This window comes from Clinocottus analis, unplaced genomic scaffold (assembly GCF_023055335.1).
Source record: "Clinocottus analis isolate CAN_PGR_092001 unplaced genomic scaffold, fCliAna1.0.p SCAF_7, whole genome shotgun sequence".
In the NCBI taxonomy this organism is placed as follows: Eukaryota; Metazoa; Chordata; class Actinopteri; order Perciformes; family Cottidae; genus Clinocottus; species Clinocottus analis.
In genome coordinates, this window is record NW_027176229.1 from 8,868,996 (window position 1) to 8,886,756 (window position 17,761).

The following is a 17,761-nucleotide window of genomic DNA, read 5'->3' on the forward strand; positions in this document are numbered from 1 at the left end:
AAATCGAGGGGACTCCGTGTGAACACTTCCTTTTAGTTGTCAAGAGCAAGTGTATCGATAAAGCGAGCACAACTAACCGACACTAACTGTGTTGCATACAGCAGGTAAACCATTAGCTTATACGTGATTGTGTGCAGTCCTACGTACATAACTAACGTTAGGTCGGCAACATTAGCTAAAGTTTGCTTTGTTTTTCACCTTTATGTAATGGAATGCACACATGCTAACGTTAGCTAGTTATTGCTTAGACCTAGGTTAACAAGTTGCGCTGAAACGCTACATATAGTTTCAAGAGACTCGCTCGGTGACGTCATTATTGAACGACATTGTGAATCACGAGCGCGGCTGCGTTACGTATTGCAACCTTTGCTGTCATGACAGTTAAAAGTAGGACAAGCATAATAAACCTTTTATGATCCCATGCCTAACCCTTGCTATTCTGAACATTGGTCATGTACACAGGAAGAAACACAGCATGCCCTCTGGATGCCCCATTTGTTTTCCTACAGCTAAGTACACTGTGTAAGTATCGAAGTAATCAATAGTAAAGTAACGTCGGTATCAGTAAAGTATTTATTTGTAATAAATGCATTGTTTAGATTTGGACATGTACATCCCCGAGTCTTTTGTGTCTGTTGTGTTGTCAGTTTGTGTGAAAACACAAGTATTCTCTCCATGGACACAGATGGAGAAGACAACCTTACTGGTTGTCTTCTCAGTCTGCATAATGTTATTATTATTGTTAAAATTGAAACACACCCAACCTGTTTTCCAACACTTGTTTCGCAACCCGTGTCTTATTTCTAAAGACAACACACAACTATTTCCACCATACACAAACTAAACACTTGTCTTACTAGTTTTAATTTTTTTATTTATGTCTTCTTTCTGTTTGACAGACATGACTCAGATTTGAAGGCAGGCGAAGATTGAGTGAAACTTTTGTCATCAACTCGACGATCCATCCATCCATGTGTATCATTTTTTTCAAGTTTGACCCCCGGCCCGCATCCAAAAATGCCTACAGGTAAGCAGTCAAGCCTTCCAAAAATGTTTGAATCTTATTGTACTCGATACAAAGAAAGTATATGAGACAGTCATGCTTTCCCGAAAAAGGAATTACAAAAAGAAAGGGCTTGCAACGGAAATATGATAGTTCATTCTTCCAGACGATCATAAAACATGTGTAGAAAGTGTACTTTAATTACAGCTATGTTGCATACATTCACATATATTTATGATAAGTTTTAAAACAAACAAGGGAGCTGTGTCCAAACCTATGACGGAGACGATGGCTTACTGGTGAGCTCTCTCTGCTGGAGCAATTGACAAATGTGTTTTTATATGCAATTACGGGAATCTAAAGTTTCAAACAGCAGTTGGAAAACACCAAGATGAGGATGAAACATGATAAGAACCTATGCCTTTTTGGTTTTGGTATTGCAGAGTGTTTACTGTATGTACACCTTTTTAAAATCCAGAAGTAGCCACTAATTGGGCCATCTTGATGAACAAGGTTGTGAGGCTGTTTTTTTAAAAGAGACACAATAGGCTGTATTTTTGAGAAGTGAGTGTAAAAATAAGTATGCATGATATTTCTTTTTGATGCAAAAAGAGCTGGGTTTGAAAATGTCTCTTAGTTTGCATCATATGGCTTCAGTGAAGTGTTAGAAACAGGCAGAATATATAGATTTGTTTCTAAAAAATGAATATGAGGTGAAAACCCTTTCAGGTGTCAAGTCTTGACATCGCTACTGTCATACTCTGGCAATGCTGCAACTGTCTGTATTTCATCTTGTTCCAGGATTGTCTAGTGCGCCACTTGGAGCTTTGGGAGCTGCACACACAAACAGCATAGTGACAAAGGAGCTAAGAGAATGTTCTGTTTTTTTCTATTTTATAAAAATGTGGCATCTGATTTTGGAGGTGTCAATTTTGCTCAAGTTCTTTAAGTGGATGACATGAATAGCCGTCATTGTTAGGCAAATTATGCACTTGCGATCAAAAAACAGCTCATATTTTTCTCTATTTTACCATTTAAAGCACTGCCTGAATATTTATACATCCTCCATGTGCCCTACCCGGCAGTTAACGCTAACTTCTTTCAGTGGGCAGCACAGAGCAGTGCACTATATGCTGTCATTGTGAGTTACAGGATGATGCCAAGTCCAGCACATTATCATCCCGCTAAGTTTGATAGTGAACCCTCTACCTGGCCGTAGTCCATCTCTGTCCTTCCCTCTGGGAGTTTGACTCTGCCTAAGGAGGCCACAATAGAGGTGCGGCATGAGTACTGACTCAGGCCTCAACCTGGGAAAAGGTGAAACGTACTGTGTCCTAATGTGGTTACATCAGTAGTTACATCAGTGCTATATATACTAGTTGCCGTGTGTGTGTCTGTGTGTGTGTGTGTGTGTGTGTGTGTGTGTGTGTGTGTGTGTGTGTGTGTGTGTGTGTGTGTGTGTGTGTGTGTATATGTGTGTGTAGGTAGGTAGGTAGGTAGGTAGATAGATAGATAGATAGATAGATAGATAGATATAGATGCGGTGATGTGTAAATTAAAAGGACTGTTCAGGATACCCAGACTAAATTAAGTTAAAGGCAAGATTTCAGTTACATTAAGAAATAAGTATTTCTGTATTTTAAAAGTCTTTTTCCAGTCTGCACTGTTTTTTTAAATGATTTCAACGAAGTGCTGCAATCAAACAAAAACACTGTAATATGATTCAAGCTTATAATTGTAGTTCTTCCATTCGAAGGCATTGCATAAGCAAATGTTTTTATCGCCTTCGGAGTATGATGCTACTTACGGCAATTAATTTGATGACATGTGCTGCTAGCAAGTTGACATTTTGAGCCAAACCCAGGCCTCAAAAAGAACGCTTGATCCCTGTGGGAACATGAATATGCTCATTATATGTTATGGCAGCCTGTCGGTAAGACTTTTACATTTTTAGCCCCTAAGGATGTCAGTGACTGTTGGTCATTCCACCACAAAGTTGTTGGATGGATCGCCATCATTTTTTTTGTCAAGACCTTCATGGTCCCCCCGAGGAGGAATCCTACAGACTTTGGTGATCCCTTGACCTTTCCTCTACTGCAACCATGTAGTTGAGATGTGTGGTTTCGCACTGACACTTCTTGACAACCACTGGATGGATATTCTTGATCTTGGCGACCCCCTGATCTTCCCTGTGGCACTGCCAGCAGACTAAAGTTTCCACTTATCGAGTGAATCATTTAAGATCTTGAGGAAAAGTCACACAGTCACCAAGAAAACGTTTTGAAACATGAATATCCTTGAATACATAATTCCACACAAACCTAAAGTGGCTGCTACCGAGCCCCCAAACCACTGTCTTTATTGAATAGACAAATAATCAGAGTTGGGTATTCATGAAGAGCTTTGATAGCTCGCTGCTTCTCACCATCCCTCCAACATAATGCAGCTGGCTGACTGTGATGAGAGCGGCTCGCATGTGATTTCCCCCTCAGGATCCGCTAGCAGATGCTCTTTCAGATGTAGCATCATTAGTGTTAGCTTTGCTTTCTGGAACAGTTGTGACTCACACAGTGCCATGGGAACATGCTATCATTACCACCTAATGCACAGAGGTCCCCCCTGTCAGGCCTGTTTGTGCGCTCAGAAAGAACACACAGCAATTATAGAGGTCAATACCTTTCATTTGCTTTTTCTTCTTTTCGCTGGCTGCCTGTGTAGTTTGGCCCAATGATGTATGTTTGCTCCTCTGCAGTGTTTGAATCCACATCTCAATGATCTCACCACAAGCTCTATAAATGTACAACAATTAGTATAATTGACTACGCTGCATATCTGTTGGTGCTTTGCATACTTACACAACATCAAATACATAAGTCCACGATTTTCTGCTAAAATGCTAATTCATCTTTACAAAGGTCACCCAATGCAATGGAGATCGGTCCATTTTTATAAATCACTGTATGGGTAGAATTAGCTTGATGAGGGGATGTGTGCATGTGTGTTTTGTGCCAGTTGTGACCAGCTGGTAAAGAATCTAATGGCTGGTGTTGCATTAGACACAGGTCACAATGCAGTTTGTAGTCGTGAATGGCCATGGACATAATGGCATCATTACTCACCGACACCCTGATTTAATAATGCAGGTCGAGGTGTAGTGCAGCGCTTAACTGACAGGCAGCCTGTGTCTGACACGGTTCCAACTGTTCATTCGTGATAGTAGCAGTACATGTTAGTGTTGCAGCCTTGCTTAGGCAATAAAAGCTGATAAAACATCTGGGAAGCTTACTGACGCAAGACAAGTGCAAGCGGCTTTGTGAGATGCTTTATCTCGTTCTGTCATGTCAGATTAATACATTTACTACTTTTACTTCACTCTTTAGTTGGATGAATAAAATAATTATTTAGAGAGCGTTAAATATAAGTTTATTACAAAAGAAGATGTCACAGAATATCTTGGTATGCAGATAAACCAAGATGTTAAAGTTACATTGCATGTGCTCGGCATTTCACAGTATGCCTCACGTCATACAGAGTCTTGTTTCAACACAACACCAGGGAGGAGACCTAACAATGGTTCACCCTCGGTCCAGACCTCCTCAGGTTCTCAAACTTATCTTAACCTTGAGACACCCAGACCCTCCTCACTTACAGCATGTGTGAAGGACGCCAAAGCCTCTCAAAACACCAAACCCTGACACTGAATAAATTATACATTTCTTCATCTTTTATTACAATTTTCCCTGACAATGAGTTTAACTTTGTACAATATGAATACTTAAATGAATATCATAACATCAGTGTTGATATAACTGTGATAGTGACAGTGTCATGAATGCTGTCCACATCGCTCTCTCAGTTTATAATGCACTGAATAGGAAATAAAAAGCAAAGGTGCCAAGCTGCTGTGTTACACTGACACAGTTAGTACACTTTGAAGCTCTGTTCCTCTTTATTTTCTGTCTATAAAGACGAGTTGTTTGTAACTTTTATATTGGTTTGTCCTTTTGCAGACAACTTTATTTTGATCATCTCTTCTTTGGTCATCAACAAAGGACCTCCTCCCTGTAACCTTAGTCTTTTGCATCCTCCGCATCATACTCAATCAATTTGCAATATAACAGTACTGCGAGACTCCTGGGTATATCTGAGGCCGGTGTAAAGGCAGAGAGACCAGCGATTGCCTTCTATAATACCTCATTGGATCACGGCAAGAACAAAGACACAAGATTCCCTGAATGAACAAAAATAACAATTTCTAAACCCCCTCTTTCCAGGCTAATTTTGGCTGCAAACCGAGATGAGTTCTACAACAGGCCGTCCAAAGTTGCAGACTTCTGGGGGAGCAACACTGAGATCCTCAGCGGTAAGTCTGTACATTACATAATGATTTTACAACCTTGCTGTTGGAAGAAAAACAATATTCACACTTAATCATGTACTATTTCACTGTTCTATTCAGACTTCTCATCTTACTGTCTCTGTTTAATCTGACACACAAACCCAGCATGTCTCCTGATAGCAGTGAGACTGGGGAATCTGTATGTTTCTATCTGAAAGAATGTGCAGTTCCTTTATTATCGTATGACTCTTGATCTATGGGGCGAGGGTAAAGGTTCCCGATTAGGCCGAAGACGTCATGAAGGTTTTTGTTTGTGGGTCATGATGAGTATTTAAGAGGTGGTTCTTCGAGAGATCTTTGAGCAGTCTTGGATATGCAATTTGTCTATCACTTCTAACTCTGCTCCTTCCTTGCAACGAATAAATGTTCCTGTTTTAATGATTTTACTCCGAGGGGTCGAGTGAATTTTTCTAACACTTGCGTATCTTGCAAGTTGTACCAGTTAGTTGTGTTTTGAAGTGCAGGCTTTGTCTCTATCTGGCTACCATTTAACCAGATAAGTCTCAAAGGTTGAAAGGCTTTTTAGCAAAGAAGATTTGGACAAAACGGTAAAACAATGCAAACAAAACATTACAAAATCGGGCATCGGATACTATATTTAAACAATGAAGAATAATTTGTGTTCAAATCAAGACCAATGGAATATGTGTTAGACTCTTAGAAAATCTCTCTTGGCTCTACGACAATGCAGCAGATGTTGCCTATTTAGCCGTGTTTGACTACAGTTTTATTCAAAGCTAAATGGCTTTCAATACTCAAGGAAAAATCTGTCTTGTCCATCTGAGACTCAAATTCTTATACTCTCTGTCATTGTATATCCCCACCCGCAGTAAACTATATTTAATTGACTGATGTCCAATAAACATGATGGCCAAGCAGAGGAAATCAATCATCCTTTTTTTTTCTGCCGAAGGAGGAAACGCTGAGATAGCCCTGTTGTTCATCAGTCTCCTTCTCCCCTCTGTACTAGAGGGGTCAGGACTCCAGTAGTGGGCTCTTAATTGATCACTGCTTTTATGCGGGGTGACAGGAATAAATGTCTCTGCCTTATCTGCGGGGCTAGGGGGTGGGGAGGCAGGGCCCTAAAGGAGACATAGCATGACGAGAAGGGAAGTAAGCTATAGCTCCCAGTGGGATCAGGCTAGCTTTCCATTCACTTCTGGAGGAGCAAGACCATTTGGCTTGCTCGGTCACTGTCAGTGTAAGTGGACCTGTCTTTATTGATCACCGGGAAGTGTAGTGCACATACAATGTCATTTAAAGAAGAGGAATGTGGAAAGTAATCAACGCATTTATTGATGGACTGATTTTATTTAATTACCGCCAAAGCTACATTGGAGTGTTTCATTAGATGCATCTAATGCAGGCAAGTTCAAGTTCAGCATGTTGTCTTACTGCCTTTGTAAGGACATTTTGCTGCTTGTTGATCGAGGGTTTGCCTTCACAAGGATGTTCACCATTGTCATAAGACAACTATTAGATAAAATATTTTATTATTTGTCAACCTTGTTTTTCATATGTTTTGTTTGCTTGCCTGTTGACAAATTCCAAGCGTTACTTGTACCTCTAATAGCTTATTTAATGGCTACTAAAAGCGTGAAGTATGTTTTACATAAAAGTCTGATGAACATTGGAGCTGCGTTTTTAATAAACATTTTACTGCTTTTGCATTTACCAGGCCTGGACCTTGAATGTGGAAAGGAAGGAGGATCATGGCTGGGGATCAGCAAGTGGGGCAAGCTGGGTGCAATCACTAACTACATGGAAAAGCCTCCCAACCCTGATGCACAAGGAAGAGGTCAGCCAACCATGACAAATATGTTGACTCATGAAATGCCCAGAGTTACATGAGGCATCCATAGTCTCCTGTGAATTATCTTGCATGTCGCTTACTCTTTATGTTTATTTGATAAGTTTACCGTTTCTAATACATTTTTAGTCTTGTCATGCAAATATCTTTAAGTTTGTACTGTATATATTTGGTCATCCACAATTAAAAGAACAGCATTGCATTTTTTGGCTGCATTTTGGAAGATCTGTTGAAATATTTTGTCCTTTTTAAAATATCTCTTTTTTCTGTCTAGATGTTTTATATGTATTCATTAGGCTGGTTTCATTGAGTGCATAATTTAAGCACTATTCATTTTACCCTTGTTTCTCTGCAGGATTTCTAGTGTCTAAATACCTTATGGACAAGGATCTGGACAGCTACTCTTACCTAAAGAAGGTGTCAACAGAAAGCCACTTGTACAATGGCTTCAACCTCCTCACAGCAGAGTTCAAGTGAGTGCAAGGTGGGGTGAAATCCCTCTGAGTGTATAACCCATCAATTGATAGGGCTGAGTCAAAGATATGTTAACATTATGAGAATCCCTCGTGCGAAGATTTGGTTGCCAAACGACACATATGTCTTTAAGAAAGCTGCCATACATTATTCGTTTTACATTTTTTCCTGAGGTAGAACAAATACACATTGTGGTCACCTAAGACTGTCACATGTTAAGACACGTGTCAGCAAAGAAATCAAACTGAGATTTGTTTTTCTTCTTTTCAAACTTGTTGAGGATGAGTTGTAACTCAGTTTCTTCGAGTTCTGGCCTTACCTTGGAATAAACAGCAAAGGCTGCTAAGTGATCTCTTGCGCGCTAAACAAGCAGAACTGAAAAAAATCTCAGCTGCTGAGCTGGGAAAGATCCAGCATTAAATGTCTAAAGGAAAACCTGTTCATATGTCACGGTTTCAGATGAAGAAAATCTAAATAATGAGGGTTTTTTTTTTTTTTGCCTTCTGTCTCACCATTCTGGCCTTGACTGAATTTGGTGGTCTGATAAAGGGGAAAAATCAAAGTGGGATTAGTGCACACCAAGATAGTTGCCATGGTGGAGGCCACTGTAGACAATTGGCATGGAAACAGGTCTCAGTTTCTGCCAGCTGGAGGCTGAGGGTTGAGCTCCTACACATGCCGCTACCTAACTGTATCCCTGGCGGGGGACAGGAAAAAACATCCGGGTTTGCACAGAGGACTTTGGTCTCATGATCCGTGTGTCTTGGTAACATGGCTTCAAGGACGACCTTCTGTCAACAGGCATTTTCCTATGCTTGTTCAGCCCTTCTTCCAAATTTGTTAGTATTTGTTTTAGGTTGGACAGAAAACATTGGTTCTCTGTTGTAAGAGATGCATAATCAAAACTATGATGTTAGCTTATCATTGATGCCGAGCTCCAATATGATTCAAATTACTGAAACGATTGGTCTTTGATTTTAGACGACAAACATCTGGCAAATTGAATCCGCTGTAGCTGAGTAAACAGTTAAGCGAATGTTAGCGCTTTTTTTTTGTCTGATTTGTAATGTTTCTAACTGACTAATCAACCATGAGGTCTAAGGCATGGACGTAATAGTTTCTGACTGGTCAAACAACTACCACCCTCCAAACTCTTAAACTGTTGTTTGTCTCTCATAATACAGCCCAATGCCTCATTTCAACATGTATATGATGTACATGCTGTATTAGTTGTGTCAGCAGTGTTACTGTTGTATGCACTGTTCGCGCTTTTTGAAAACCATATGAAGGGAATACATGTTCTCTGAATTCCATGTACAAAAACTTATCAGCAATTTGCAGCCTCAGTATTGATTCAGCCTTTGAAAAGCCCTTTTTTCTTCTTTTCACATGGAACTAAACAGCAGTTGAATAGTTTTGCTGCACTGGCCCTTAAATTAAGGAATAAGGTGCCACCCACACTCATGGGACACCAGCAAACCCTGTGTGTTTATGTCGTGATAATGCCTTACATCTTCCGCTTTGCCTGGACGGTCATTGAGGTTGGAAATCACTCACCAGAGCCCTGTGCTGTGAATGTACTGTGCATGTGTCCCTCCTCAAATACCATCTGAGGAGAGCTGCTTTCTTTGCAGATAGAGACGGCACTTAGACAGAAAGCATGCCGGCATCTTTTTAATAAACACCCTTGTTTACCAGCCTATTTGTTTTCCACTGTAGTGTGCCCAGCAGCTCGGATGAAAATACGGCGTCTGGTTTCTTTCCAAATCAATCGCAACATCTGGTGGTATATTGAGTAGCACTATATTACAATTAGAGGCTTTGTTATTCATCTGGAACCAGCACATGGTTCATGAAGGAGTGGCAGTGGGACACAATATGTCCGCCATTTTTAAGCATTGGCTGTATTTACTGAAAAATAGCCACAGTATTTGCGTGCAGTTTGTGTGTGTGTGTGTGTGTGTGTGTGTGTGTGATTCCACTCATTGAGATGCAATGAGGAGAAGAGGGTGTATACTTTACACACAACCCAGGAGGCATTGCCATATTTTAGTCTGGCCTTGATTTATGTATTTCTCCTTTTTAATGGTGATGCTTGTCAAACCATTACTGGTATATCCTTGATTAATAATCTAAAACCATTTTTGGTTGAGCTGTACATCCTAATCTTTCCTCTATGGAGCTAATACCATATATTTTCAAATTTAGATCTAGGATCTTCTCTGCTTGATGCTCTCAAGGCGGCATTATCCAACCTTCCATCTGGCTTTTCGATACATTTGTTTTTGATCTTCCATTTCATGTCACTCTCACTTTAAAATTGGTGCCCAGATATTATTATTTTTTTGAATAAGACACAACCAGTTGAGCATCAGACGTGCACATTTTATAGTATCAGGGGTGGATGCACTAAAGAGGAACAACTTTGAAGTTTTTTTTTTCCAACCACTATTAAAATTACCTATAGGGAAATACTATTGCCTTTGAGTAAAATAGAACAAGTTTTTTTAACTACTATAATTAGCAGTAGATGCTCAAATAGCCTGCCAGATGTCCAATAAGGGGCACAAAAATCTAAATATTGTTAATTGTGGCTTCATGATTGTTAGTGTTGGGTGATATTTTTCATCAAGACCAGATCTAAATGCCACTGCATTTTCATGCAGTGATATTGTTTTGTATAAAGTCTGTCAGATTCTATTCAAGCTAACATTTCTGGTAACCTGTCATGTGTGATAAGATTTCATTACCAAAGTTATATAAGAATAGTATGGTATTCTATTGTATTTATCAAGTCTGCTGTCACCTTCAGGACAAAAACAGTAGCTGAAATAGGGTACCTCGTGAAAATATAATATAACAAATTAAAATCTTATCATAAATGACCGGTTACCAGAAATGTTGGATCACAAAACATATTCAAATTATTCCTGACGGGGATGTGAATATCAATACCAAATGTCATGGCAATCCATCCAATAGTTGTTGAGCCATTGTACTTATTACTACAAAGTATTGTAATGGTGCTAAAGGAGAAGTCAGAGAATCTCCAAAGTCGTTCATCCTCTGGGCACTATGGATATCTGAACCTAATTTTATGGGAATCCATCCAATAGTTTTTGAGGGATGACACTCAGCGGTGGACGGACCGACAGACAAACATTGCTAGAATGGCTCAAAATGCACCAAACACCATTTCCATGCCTTTAATGTGGGGGTGTACATGCACAGATGTGTGTGTTTGGATATGGGGAGTACATGCTGCCGTTACCCAGGAGCCCCCACTAACATGCCTATCTACATTCTGAACTGATAATGTTGAAAGCTCATCCAACCATCTCCAGGCAACTACACCCCAGCTGGCGATAGGGAAACTGCTCCGAAGCCTCAGTATAGAGGACTCTTCATTAGATCGTTTCCCAGCCAGCATACTGATTACCTCTCTTACCGAGATCTGAAAAAGCCGGCTTTCGACTCTTCCCCCTCGTTCTCGCTCTGCCCAGTGGCCTTGACCTCCTGCTGTTCTCTCGTCTCAGCTCAAATCAACCCACAGCACACCTGATGTGACTTTCCATAATCTTGCCATTATCAAAAAGCCAAAATAGAGCTATTGCCACAATCTATTTGATGCATATCACGGGCAAACTGTGTACATAAACACAAACACCAGGCCTTTCGGGTAATGTTGCGTTCACTGCCAATCTCAAACATTTGTTTGCTCACAGCAGAAATGACAATAGGTTAAAAGCTTAATAGATTCTTTGTTTTTTTCTTTAGGTTTCAGTGCCTTCTGGTTTCCACTGAGCAGCAGCTACTGTGTACGTGCATGTTTGAGGGTTGACTACTGTCACCTGAGTCAACATTGGCCAGTGTTGCTGTGTTCATAGGAAGCAAAAGCAGTCGTTTATTCAGACTGCTCAGCTGGGTTTGGGTAAAACATGGAAAGGTCTATTAAGGTCTTTGATTGGTTGTCAGAGAGAGTGTAATGTCAAACTACAGCTCTGAGGATTCTCTCTCAGCTGCATGGACACGGATTGTCTCCTTTTATAAGACGTTCAGCTCCAGGAAATTTACACAAGACAGAGGAGTGCTTGTGCAAACACTGAAGGATGACCTCTGCACAGGGGAAACTTTTTGCAGAAAAGCAAGTTTAGCACTAATCATTTGTTCTCTGTGTTTGCTCATGTCCGTATGTGTCATCATGTTATTTCCTCAGTCCAGGGTGGTTTTCATGGAATTCATTATAATAAACTGACTAATAAGGTCAGATATCTTTAATTAGTACTGTTATTTACATTAAAATGGGAAATGCTAGCATACAGTATGTACTGTCTCAGATAAAGATCCTCCGTAACATTTGGCCATGAAAAATAAGAGGCATTTCATTTTATTGAGCCTTAGTAGTCTCACTTTGATAAACAAGATATACTTAAATATGAATTTACATAAAGTAATAATTCCACAAATTAAATACATCTCCGGGTCCTTGAAACGCTGACGCCATCTTGTAGTTAGTGTTTTTCATATGCAAGCTATTTTCTGAAATATCTGTTCAAATCTTTGGCTTCAAGATTAATTCATCTATTGTGTGTTCTATAAAACATCAGGAAATATTAAAATGAAGAAATGACAATCATAATTCAACATCTTTTGTCTGACCAACAGTTCAAACCCAAATATAATACATTCACAGCAATATGAAGCTGCAAATGGACACATTTTAGAAAGTGGAATAATCAAACGTTTGGCCATTTATCAAAGTAGTGGGTAGTGAATTTTCTGTCGATCGACGTATAAATTAATTTACTAATTGTGTCAGTGCCAAACATCAGATATGAAATCACTGTCAATGGGTTTTATTGAAAACATGTTCTGCTCATGTTGATATATTGTAGAGACCAAAGGCCGATCGGTATTTTGGCTTTTAAAACTGTCTCGTAAAGTTTGTGGCAGAGCTACGACCCCAGAAGCATATTCTGCTGCTGTCTTGCCAGCTCTTGACTGGGAAACTTTCCAAGTTAGATGTTGAAGCAGTGTTGCGCCACATTTCAGATTGACTGATGCCACTGGTATGGCTGTCATAAAATTGACATCAAAAATGAATTCCCCTGCTGGTTCAAAGGATTTGGTCATATTTTATTATTCACTCTCCTGTACCAAAGCCATCACAGATGCCCTTGATGTCAGACAGATATTTCAGACTGAATATATTCCCTCCAACTGAGGACTTTGCAAAGAGATCTAACACCATAACTAAATGTGGTATTGTTGTTTGCAGCACTAATTTGTATTTTGAAGCATTCGTTTTACTGAGTTGGTCCTTTCGGATGAATTTAAATGCTGCAATGAATGATGCTGTTAGTTATTTTTCAAGTTGAATTGCCTCTACAAATGAGACAGGCTTATTAATTTCTATTTTCCAAGACTGCAAAGGCAATTCTAGGTGCACTGTTCATATTCTCCCTCACGCTGAACGCTCATTCACAAGACTATTTCTTTGAACATCATCGTTGCTGTAAACGAAAAAGATTCCAGCGCACGCCAGCACACCAGACTGGACACTATTTTATTAAAAGATTACATGAACAACGAAAAGGAGCAAACGAGTGTTTGCCTTTAAGGAATCCTTAAAGGAATCATGTGCTGATTGGCGTAGAACCCAACAGGTTCACAATCACCAATGAAATAATAACTAAAATAATGGGCAATAGAAACTATAAATCTACCACACAAAATAAAATCTAAAAAGTGCATTCCATTAAATTAATGTAGGAGTACAACAGATGATAAGTAGATCCAGAATGTATATAGATTTCTATAGGACAGCATAAATATGAAGTACATTAATATCCCCCTAATAAAATGCATCCCAAAAACTAGTTGAAATCATATAAATATATTCTAAGAAAGAGTGTACTATGCTAAATGCATACTACGATATATTCAATTTTTGTTTATTTCAAGACCAGATAAGCATTGTGCCTCAGACACAGCCTTCATAATTGAACAAGAACAACTTCTAATCATCACTAAATGCAATCTGTAATTTTCCATCTTACTGTGTCCCATGCAGAGCCAAACAAGACATTATGTGTTACTATGGAAACAGAGGCAGCCCTGAACCCATCCATCTAAAACCAGGTCTGTTTTTTTTCTTTTTGCTATTGTTGATGTAGAAACTGTCCTTTCCTCTCGGCTTATGGCCCATTCATGTTTCTATATTGATATCGCTATCAGATTGTCTATTTATTCATTTCCTGCCACACGGTCTCCAGCAGAGCTCAATAGTGTATATCTGTGTCTGTGTCCTTCAATTGCCCCTCAGCAGGAGTCTATGGCTTGAGTAATTCGCTGCTGGACACTCCATGGAGGAAACTGCTGCAAGGCAAAAACCACTTCAGCAGCGTAGTCAGCAACCAGTCCCTGTCCTGCGACGGACTGGTGCAAGAGCTGCTCAACGTCCTCAATAATGAGGATCTGTGAGTGATGAACACTTACTGAGACATGCCTTCTCTGTAGAACATTATTTATTAATTTTAGCTTTAGAATAATTGTATAACAATACTTTTTCTATTGATTTCACTGCAGTTTTATTGGTTGAATATTGATGGATTGGGGTCACGAATGTTGACATGCACAGACAGGGAAATTTTACGTTAATTCCCTTTCTTGCTGTAAGTTGGATGAGAAATTGTATAACTGCTTTTATGGCTGTGCGTTAAATATGAGGAGACAGTGCCGTACAAACATAAGTGAAACAGTCGTGTTGTTATTACCATGTATTCAGGAAACCAACCAGTCCTCCAAGAAGTTAGGGCCCCCACCGAAGAAGTTGTTAGGTCCTGGCATATAGTGAATAGACATTAATCCTGACAGCCATGTACCTCCTATAAGAACATTTTTGAATAATTAATTTTCATAATTAATAGAATAGCTAATCATGCAAGGCTAGATTGCAGAAATGAATTCCCTGAACTGAAAGCAACAAAATTTAAAATATCAAATTGTGCGTTTTGTCAAAAGAGATGAGGATGTATTATACTTTAAATGAACATTCATTAGGAGCATATAGTATATAAACTCTCAAACCTTATTGACAAATGTGGCTATTAGATGTTTCTTTTGTACAAAAAAAGGCATCACGACTCAATTGACTTCAAAGAAAGTTTGCAAACCAGCATGTTCGGGTGAGCTTGAGATAGAAATTTAAAGACAAAGCCGGTTAAGTAACAACAGTGGATTGCTGACTTGGATATACTGCATGGGGGATGTGACAAAGAATGATCTATGTTAACTTTCTAAAGCTTTACAAAGATGTGTCTTGTGGGTTTGTTTTACAGGAACACACCTGATCCAGTTCTGGAGAGCCAAAGTAATGGTTACAGCAAGCCTGAGATCCAGGCTCAATCTGCAGTGTTTGTTCGCCACCGTAGTTATGGCACAAGGTCAGTGTCTTCCACTTCTGCTAAATCTCTCCGCTCTGTCCCCTGGTTGTCTTTACCTGAGGTGACTGACAGGGCTGTAAAACATCCCCAGTGTCATAATCAATCCTGTCTGTGCTGTGATGCCACTGTGGACTAGGGGGGATACAGAGGCTTTGCTGCGGCCAAAAAGTCTAAGGTCACTGCCTTCCACCACCTGCTCACTTTTAATACAGGTTTTTGCTCAATAGCGCAAATGTGACTTTTCAGAGATCATGGTTGTCCACAGTGTCACTCCTGCCACTTGCCTGTGTTCTTTGGGGATTTCAGTTGTTAATGTGTTTGTTTGCTTGTATCCCATGTCCCTGCCCATCTAGGACCAATACAATTATCCTGATAGACGCAGAGGGTAATGTGACCTTCACAGAGCGCACCATGCTCAACTGTGACACAAGCAAATGGAGCACCAGTTCTTTCCAGTTCAAACTGCAGGTGTGACGAAACCATCACGGAAACCCACTCTGTGCCTTTCTCCATTCGTCTTCCCCCTCATCCAGCTGCACTGTAGCAGCCATGTGAAAATGAAGATGCATATGCACTTTTTCTTCAGCTAGTTGATGCTAGCTGCCTCATTAACATCAGCGATATGTATTTCTTCCTCCTTTTGATTTAAGTTAAAATGTAATGTAATTTTGGAAAATGTGTGCTAATTTAAGATTGCCAAAGAAAAGTAAACATTTTGTACACGCAAAAACACAGGGTTGGGTTGCTTCAAAAAGTCTCATGCGTAAGAAATTGCTTTTGACCTGCTGGAAATGCAATCAATACCGTTGTGCACACAATTATTTATTATTAAATATACACTTGATGAACAATTCCTGGACTAGAATTTGAAATTATTTTCTGTTTTACAAAATAGAAAATCTTTGGGTCATTGATCTATTTCTAGAGAATCTTATTTTAATGTACAGTAATTGTCGAAGATGAGTTATCCCTACTTTTTTTAATGTTGGATTATGATGGTATATATATATATATATATATATATATATATATATATATATATATATATATATATATATATATATATATAAAAATATATATATATATATATTTAAAAATATATATATATATATATATATATATATATATATATATTTAAAAATATATATATATATATTTTTAAATAAATATATATATATATATATATATATATATATATATATATTTAAAAATATATATATATATATATATTTTTAAATAAATATATATATATATATATATATAATAGTATTTTACAGCTGTTTGACAAAAGAATAAATATCAAAACCCCCACACTTGGCTTTCTATTTATAATTGGTTGACACGATCACACTGTACTACTGTTAAGTAACTAAACATTTCTGCATATTCACAATTACTAACCTAAAAAAAAGTTGTTGGGTGGTTTTGAAACTCCAACTGGATAAGCTTTGTACAAATATGTAATGTGTTTATATTAACAAGAACAGTGCTCCATTCTTCCTGGACTGAAGGTTTTAAATAGATATTTTCACTATCAGAATCAGAACTGTCAATTGCACTTATTATGACTTCATTTTTTTCTCCCTGTCATTTGATCTACTGTCAGATGTTGAGGTTTCATATAGTCACGAGGCTGTCCCATGCAGTGTACAGCACAATCACAGTAGAAAATGTGCAGGTGCAAATAATTAAATTAATTATGGCTAAAATCCATTTAGCTTCTGGTTTCTGGGTCCATAGTAATGTGATTAGTAAAACATCTGTTTTAAAAAAGTAAATAAAATGTTATGTTGATTTAACTTGATATAAATAGATTGTTTTATTCAGAAACAATCTCTACTCTTTATTATTATATATCACAATCTGTTTTAATAAATTAATTTAGCTGACTGGACTGCCACACAATGTTACTGATCTACTAATGTTGGTAAATAGTGACTCCATCTGGCAAGTTGAGATATTGCAATGCATGTATTCCTTATGTGGTCAGCCCCTTATCACTTAAGGATATCACATTACTAGATAAATACCCACATACACTAATGGTGACAACACAAAAGAAACACAGACTGTGTACAACACACCTTCGCAGAGTAAGTATACACATTAGTTCATTCATCTTTCCCTCGATCCCGACAAGTCTCCCAGTTCCCCACAGCACGATGCTGACACCACCATGCTTAACTGTGGGGATGGTATTGGTAAGGTCACTGCGGTCAAGTCCTCATCCACCGAGTGAGCCGCACGCATAAAAATAAATTACCGTCTATTCCTGGTGTTACAGTATGGTGGTCCACGGTGGCTTGGATAGCACAAAAAGTATTTAAAAGTAATTTCCCAATATCCCAATATTCAAACAGCCATTAAAACCTTAAATTTGAAAAGTAAAATTACAACACAGTATTGTTCATGCTGACCCTTGCCATGCAAATGTACATGGCCATGAGATTTTAGTGTACAGTTTTGGAGAAAATTGAATTGAAATCTAGATTCAATGACGTAATCATATTCATAATGTCACAATTTCCAATATTTAAACTGCTATAAAAGCAGATCCTTACATTTGTAACGTAAAGTCAGCTTCAAGGACATAATGATATTCATGTCACAATTTCCAATATTCAAACTGC

The 17,761-nt window shown here is 38.6% G+C and overlaps 1 protein-coding gene across 2 annotated transcripts; it reads left to right on the plus strand.

The window, feature by feature from the left end:
- Positions 1–12: 12 nt before the first annotated feature.
- On the plus strand, positions 13–15,982 carry tango2 (transport and golgi organization 2 homolog (Drosophila)). Of its 2 annotated transcripts, none has more exons than XM_068605296.1 (10): positions 13–104; positions 463–522; positions 900–1,027; positions 5,278–5,366; positions 7,081–7,200; positions 7,568–7,685; positions 13,760–13,827; positions 14,012–14,165; positions 15,027–15,131; positions 15,485–15,982. In XM_068605296.1, the coding sequence occupies exons 3-10, from the start codon at positions 972–974 to the stop codon at positions 15,603–15,605; spliced, it is 831 nt and encodes a 276-aa protein (XP_068461397.1). In that variant the 5' UTR covers positions 13–104; positions 463–522; positions 900–971; the 3' UTR covers positions 15,606–15,982. The 2 variants fall into 2 exon arrangements, with proteins under 2 accessions (XP_068461397.1, XP_068461398.1); XM_068605297.1 differs by having other exon boundaries at positions 14,015–14,165.
- The last annotated feature ends 1,779 nt before the right edge of the window (positions 15,983–17,761 follow it).

What these genes read in the sequence shown, in the direction of transcription:
- tango2 (XM_068605296.1), top strand. Translation starts at nt 972, where the DNA reads ATGTGTATCATTTTTTTCAAGTTTGACCCCCGGCCCGCATCCAAAAAT. An exon ending in CAACACTGAGATCCTCAGCG is followed by an intron (nt 5,367 to 7,080) that starts GTAAGTCTGTAC and finishes TGCATTTACCAG; the next exon opens with GCCTGGACCTTGAATGTGGA. An exon ending in CCCTGATGCACAAGGAAGAG is followed by an intron (nt 7,201 to 7,567) that starts GTCAGCCAACCA and finishes GTTTCTCTGCAG; the next exon opens with GATTTCTAGTGTCTAAATAC.